Genomic DNA, 6,681 nt, shown 5'->3' with positions numbered 1-6,681 from the left:
TATAATGTATATTTAAAAAAACATATTTAGTGTATTACAGTTTACTTATCATGTATTACCGTTTTTCTAGACTGTGAAAACACTTTTTTTCAAAACCGTAAACTTGCAGGCCAAAACATAAACACTGTTAGTCAAAATGACAATAATGTTGATAAGCTCATCCGTGTTTTGGAAAAATTTATGACTACATCAGTGAGAGGGTTAAAGGAAGACAAAGAATAAGAGAAGATGAAGAATGAGAGGAAAAAGAACAATAATCTTCAAGGTACAACACTATTCAAGGTAGTGCTCCTAATCTCAGCTTGTTACCTGTATAAAAAACACCTGTCCACAGAAGCAATCAATCAATCAGTTTCCAAACTCTCCACCATGGCCAAGAGCAAAGAACTGTCCATAGATGTCTGGGACAAGATTGTAGACCAACACAAGGCTGGAATGGGCTACAAGACCATCGCCAAGCAGCTTGGTGAGAAGGTGACAACAGTTGGTGCGATTATTCGCAAATGGAAGAAACACAAAAGAACTGTCAATCTCCCTCGGTCTGGGGCACCGTGCAAGATCTCACCTCGTGGAGTTGAAATGATCATGAGGACGGTGAGGAATCAGCCCAGATCTACATGGGAGGATTTTGTCAATGGTCTCAAGGCAGCTGGGACCATAGTAACCAAGAAAACAATTAGTAACACACTACGCCATGAAAGACTGAAATCCTGCAGCGCCCGCAATGTCCCCCTGCTCAAGAAAGGACATGTACAGGCCCGTCTGAAAATTGCCAATGAACATCTGAATGATTCAGAGGAGAACTGGGTGAAAGTGTTGTGGTCAGATGAGACCAACATTGACCCCTTTGGCATCAACTCAACTTGCCGTGTTTGGAGGAGGAGGAATGCTGCCTATGACCCCAAGAATACCATCCCCACCGTCAAACATGGAGGTGGAAACATTATGCTTTGTGGGTGTTTTTCTGCTAAGGGGACAGGACAACATCACTGCATCAAAGGGACGATGGACGGGGCCATGTACCATCTTGGGTGAGAACCTCCTTCCTTCAGCCAGGGCATTGAAAATGGGTCGTGGATGGGTATTCCAGAATGACAATGACCCAAAACACACGGGCACGGCAACAAAGGAGTGGCTCAAGAAGAAGCGCATTAAGGTCCTGGAGTGGCCTAGCCAGTCTCCAGACCTTAATCCCATAGAAAAGGTTTGAGTTGCCAAACGTCAGCCTCGAACCCTTAATGACTTGGAGAAGATCTGCAAAGAAGAGTGGGACAAAATCCCTCCTGAGATGTGTACAAACCTGGTGGCCAACTACAAGAAACGTTTGACCTCTGTGATTGCCGACAAGGGTGTTTCCACCAAGTACTAAGTCATGTTTTGCAGAGGGGTTGAATTCTTATTTCACTCATTTAAATGCAAATCAATTTATAACATTTGTGTTATAACACATCAAAAGTGTTTTTCTGGATTTTTTTGTTGTTATTCTGTCTCTCACAGTGCAAATAAACCTACTATTAAAATTATGGACAGATAATTTGTCAGTGGGCAAACGTACAAAATCAGCAGGGGATAAAAAAACAAATCCCCCACTGTATAGACCATCAAAGTGCAACTGTTCAGCCATTTCAGAAATGTACCATTTGTGCAGACAACACTGTTTTTTATATTCTGAATCTGTGACCATTAGCATAAGCAGAACAATGCAAGACAATTATTAAAATGTGTGACATATTCTACATAATGATAATGCAAATGTGGATGGTACACGTCTTTTTGTAGAAACACTAGATATCTGTTGTCAAAAGCAACTTTGTAAGTTCAGAGAAATCCGGTCAACAAGAATAATTCAAGACAACTGTATTTGTTTAAGGTATGAAGATTAGGCTTTAGCTTAAAATCTCTGGCCCAGTTCAGGGACAGGATGCTGAGGCAGAATAATCGATTGGGTGACGCACCACATTCACAAACTGCTGACAGTGTGAAGAAACCAGTATCTACAGTGACTTCAAAAGTATTCATGTCCATTTCATTTCTCTGCATTTTGTTATATTATTGACTTATGTCATCATTGATATGTATTTATTTTTTGCATCAACCTACAATATCCCACAATTTTGTAAAAATTTAAAACAGAAGTTTCTGAAATGTATAGTTATTCAGACCCTTTATTACAAATGTTTTGGTAGTGATCATAACTTTCAGTCTATTGGGTATGCCTCTACCAGCTTTGAGTCTATTGGGTATGCCTCTACCAGCTTTGAGCCTATTGGGTATGCCTCTACCAGCTTTGAGTCTATTGAGTATGCCTCTACCAGCTTTGAATCTATTGGGTATGCCTTTACCAGCTTTGAGTCTATTGGGTATGCCTCTACCAGCTTTGAGTCTATTAACTCTGAGTGGCTTGACACTAGAAATGCGACATTTGTATCCCATTTCTTGGACGCATCTGTGTGTGGCGGCTCTTGATGCACCGACTCCAGCCTCAGGCCTCTCCTTGTGAAGCTCCCCCAAGTTCTTGAATCGCGGCTTTGCTTGACAATCCTCTCAAGGCTGCGGTCATCCCTGTTGCTTTTCCTACCACACTTTTCCCTTCCAGTCAACTTTCCATGAATGTGCTTTGATAAATCCCTCTGTGAACAGTCAACCCTTGCAGAAATGCCCTTCTGTGTCTTACCTTCCCCGTATACTGGACATAGGAAGATTGGGAAAAAGGTGTCATGGACAGATGGATCTAAATTTGAGGTGGTCAGATCAAATAGAAGAATATTTTTGAGTCGCAGAGCAAATGAAAAAATGCTGGAGGAGTGCTTGGAATTAAAAACTAGAATAGCAAGGATCTGCAAGGCTGTAATTGCTGCAAATGGAAGATTCTTTGATGAAAGCAAATTCTCTCAGACAAAATCATTTTCTATTTCTAACCTTTTTAGTTACTAAACTTCATATTCATGTTGCTATATTTCCTATTCAAACTCCCTTCACATTTGTTCTTATGGAAAACAAGCGCCCATAACTTTTGAACTGTAGTGTACATGTAGACTTTTGTTTGAGTGTACTGTACTTGTACTTGTTCAATGACAAAGTTGAATCTAATCTAAATTGTGTTTCAAAACAATTACATTTTGATTCATAAACCTTTATCAGGAGGGTGTTTCCACATTTTGATTCTGTTACTGGTCTTTTGATCAATCATATCAACTATTATTATGGATTAGCAAAAATACAGAAAGTTTGTGCAGCCAAAATAACATGTCAATTCATATCCTTTTTGTTGTTGTTGAATTATTTAAAGAAAAGCAAGGACTTTTTCACATGATCTTTTAAATCAAATAATGAATAATATACAATCCCTCCCCCCTACACCAGTGTGTGTGCGTGTGTGTGTGTGTGTGTGTGTGTGTAAAGACTCATTAAGGGGCTGCCCACTCAGGAATAAAATGAGAGCCAGAGCTCAGAGTTTCTCAGAAGGCTGACCTGACAGGGTCGCACATATGATGATGAAAAAGCAGGACCTTAACATTTTCAACATTTATTTCAAATGGAGGAACATGAAGATACTCATTTCTGTTTTCAAGACTGGAACTCTTCTTGCAGAAAGACTTCAATATCAACATCTGCTTACATAACACTGTACATTTTCTTCTCATTAATTTCAGCCATTATAGTATTTTTGAATCTACTTGTGATCATCTCCATCTCTCACTTCAAACATCTCCACACTGCAACCAACCTGCTCATCCTCTCTCTGGCTGTGTCAGATCTCCTGGTGGGACTCATTGTGATACCAGCAATTACTGTAGCAATAATGGAACCATGCTGGATTCTTGGGGAATATTTCTGTGCGTTGCTTTTCTTCATCAATATTCTATGTTCTTCTTCATCACTCGGCAATTTAGTCTTAATATCTATTGACCGTTATGTTGCTGTGTGTGATCCATTAATGTACAGCTCAAAAATAACAACAACAAGAATTATGTGTTGCATATTCATTACCTGGTGCTTTTGTATTATCAATGATGCTGTTTCTGTTAAAACATATGTAAATGTACAGGTACCCAGTAGATGTTTTGAAGAATGTTTTTTTGCTGAAGGAGATTTCTTGGTCACTATCCTTGACCTTGTAATTACACTGGTTGTGCCGTTTCTTATTATTCTAACACTTTATTTGAAAATATTTGTAGTAGCCAGATCACAGGCCAAAAAGGTATTTTCTAAAGGGGCTGCCACTGTGTCTGGTGTTAAAACTGTGCAGGCAAATAAGTCTGAAAGAAAAGCAGCAAAGACGTTAGGTATTATTGTTTTCAATTATCTCATATGTTGGAATCCATTAATATATATATTTTCTATATGTTTTTCAAGTTCCAAATTAGCAGCATATATTATCACTTTTCTGCCACATGTGAATTCTTTGATTAATCCAATAATTTATGCTTTCTTTTACCCATGGTTCAAACTGACAGCTAAACATGTTTTAACTTTGAATGTAATGCATTAATATTTCCAATGTCTCATTCTTATATTTGACCAACATTGGTCTGTTATAATTTTTATTACACTGTTTTGTTCTTGCTATTAATTTGTAGTTAACAATACTCATCTCATGACATTACTTATCTCTGACACCTGTAGTAATCATAGATTCATGTGATGTTGATGACTTAAATGACTGACCTGGAGAAGACATAAGGATGTCCACTTGCTTCAATAGTTTATTCCAAATTCCAAAGTTGGTGGTTTGACTTTATGATATATGTAGTATGCAATAATTCTTAGTGTACATACTGTGGGCACATCAGATTTTTTCTGGGCTGATCTGATTGGTCAAAGGACAAATTATTGGAACAAAAATATCATACTTTCACTGCCTGTGTAAACCCAATGAATGCCATCCATACCTGGCTTGAATAGATGTTTAGGTCTGTTTATTCTATGAAACTAACTAGAAATATTCAATCTCTATCTCTGATATAAACATTTTAATGTTTGTGTATTCCATGCAATTTAGAGAACACAATAAGTATCTGACTTGATTGTGCTGTACTGGCCACATAAAAATAATCTGCGTAACTTTAAATTTCATTCAAGTTTAAAGTTCATTCAAGTTTAAATGTACAATACTGATTGATTCTGTCACGATGCAGGTGTAGTGGAGGTTGTAGAAATAACTGCCAAACGCAGGGAGGTGATAACGAAACTGTATTCTTGAATAATCAAACTCAAAGGCACGCTATAACACGGCGCTCAAACGCTCAAACGACCGTGCCTCTCTCCACAAATGAAAGACATAGAACAATACCACACAAAGACACCCAGAAACACAGGAACTAATATAGGCAACCTAATGAGGGAATGGACACCAGGTGTGTGCAATAACAAGACATGACAGTGCCGTGGGAGGAGGAACGGCGTGGCTAGAAGGCCGGCGATGATGCGCGCCGAATACCACGTCGGGGGGGGGGGGGGGGGGGGGGGGGGGGCGTCCTCCATGCCCGTCCTCGTTACAGATTTCATAATACGGCTCTGGCTTTATATGTATAACTCTATATTTTAAGGTTTTTACTGTTAAACTGTTAATACGTGAGATTAATTTAAAATGCTTAACAGCGTTAATTTTATTGTTGAAATTCTTTTTGGTTTTTTTTTAGCTTCTGAACCATTCGATTCATGATCATTCTCCTTCATGGGAGGTAAGCATTATATTCAGGTCTCAGTAATAGTAATAGTCACAGTTAGTAGTTACAGACGCAATAAAGTAACTAATTATGTTACTCAGAAGCCTCCAGAAAATTGGAGCGAAAGTGGCGCTCCACCAAGTTGGAAGTATTTAGACTAGCCTGGATAGACAGTACAGTACAATACCGAAAATCACTCACGTCTGCTCGATCAGCTTATTTCTCCAACCTGATTGAGGCGAACAAAAACAATCCAAAATTTCTCTTTGATACAGTTTCAAAGTTAACAAAAAAGCAAAGCTTAGCAAGTGAAGTGGGTCTTCACTTTAGTTGTAATGAATACATGAACTACTTTGATGAAAAGATCGTCACCATTAGAAAACAAATAACTGAATCCTTAAATAGTTATGGTCCTAAAAATCTCAGTTGTCCAAAAAATTTCCGGAACCTCCCTGATCAGGTGTCTATGGGGACACTTGAGTTTTTTGATACCGTATCGCTCGACACATTTACAAAATTTGTAATGAGTTCTAAACCCACAAACTCTCAGCTAGACCCGATTCCTACAAAATTACTTAAGGAGTTATTTCCTGTGCTAGGTCAGCCAATGCTGAACATAATAAATTGCTCCCTTTCCTCCGGATGCGTACCAAACTCATTAAAAATTGCGGAAATTAAGCCTCTTCTAAAAAAATCTAATCTAGATCCCGACATATTAAACAATTATAGGCCAATATCGAACCTCCCGTTCCTCTCAAAAATCTTAGAAAAATGTGTTTCCCAACAACTGAATGCCTTCCTAAAGACAAAAAACATTTATGAAATATTCCAGTCTGGTTTTAGATCTCATCATAGTACTGAGACTGCACTCGTGAAGGTAACAAATGACCTTCTAATGGCCTCAGACAAAGGTTCCGCATCCGTCCTGTTGCTTCTTGATCTTAGTGCTGCTTTTGACACTATTGATCACTCCCTTCTCTTAGAGAGACTGGAAACCAATATTGGGCTACGT

The 6,681-nt window shown here is 38.6% G+C and overlaps 1 protein-coding gene across 1 annotated transcript; it reads left to right on the top strand.

The window, feature by feature from the left end:
• Positions 1 to 3,535: 3,535 nt before the first annotated feature.
• LOC114829717 (trace amine-associated receptor 13c-like) lies at positions 3,536 to 4,492 on the top strand. Its single transcript, XM_029115534.2, has one exon. The coding sequence runs from the start codon at positions 3,536 to 3,538 to the stop codon at positions 4,490 to 4,492; it is 957 nt and encodes a 318-aa protein (XP_028971367.2).
• Positions 4,493 to 6,681: the final 2,189 nt, after the last annotated feature.

The sequence above is a fragment of the Esox lucius genome, chromosome 20, assembly GCF_011004845.1.
Source record: "Esox lucius isolate fEsoLuc1 chromosome 20, fEsoLuc1.pri, whole genome shotgun sequence".
Lineage (NCBI taxonomy): Eukaryota > Metazoa > Chordata > Actinopteri > Esociformes > Esocidae > Esox > Esox lucius.
This window is presented reverse-complemented; position numbering and strand designations above follow the sequence as displayed.

What these genes read in the sequence shown, in the direction of transcription:
- LOC114829717 (XM_029115534.2), top strand. Translation starts at nt 3,536, where the DNA reads ATGGAGGAACATGAAGATACTCATTTCTGTTTTCAAGACTGGAACTCT.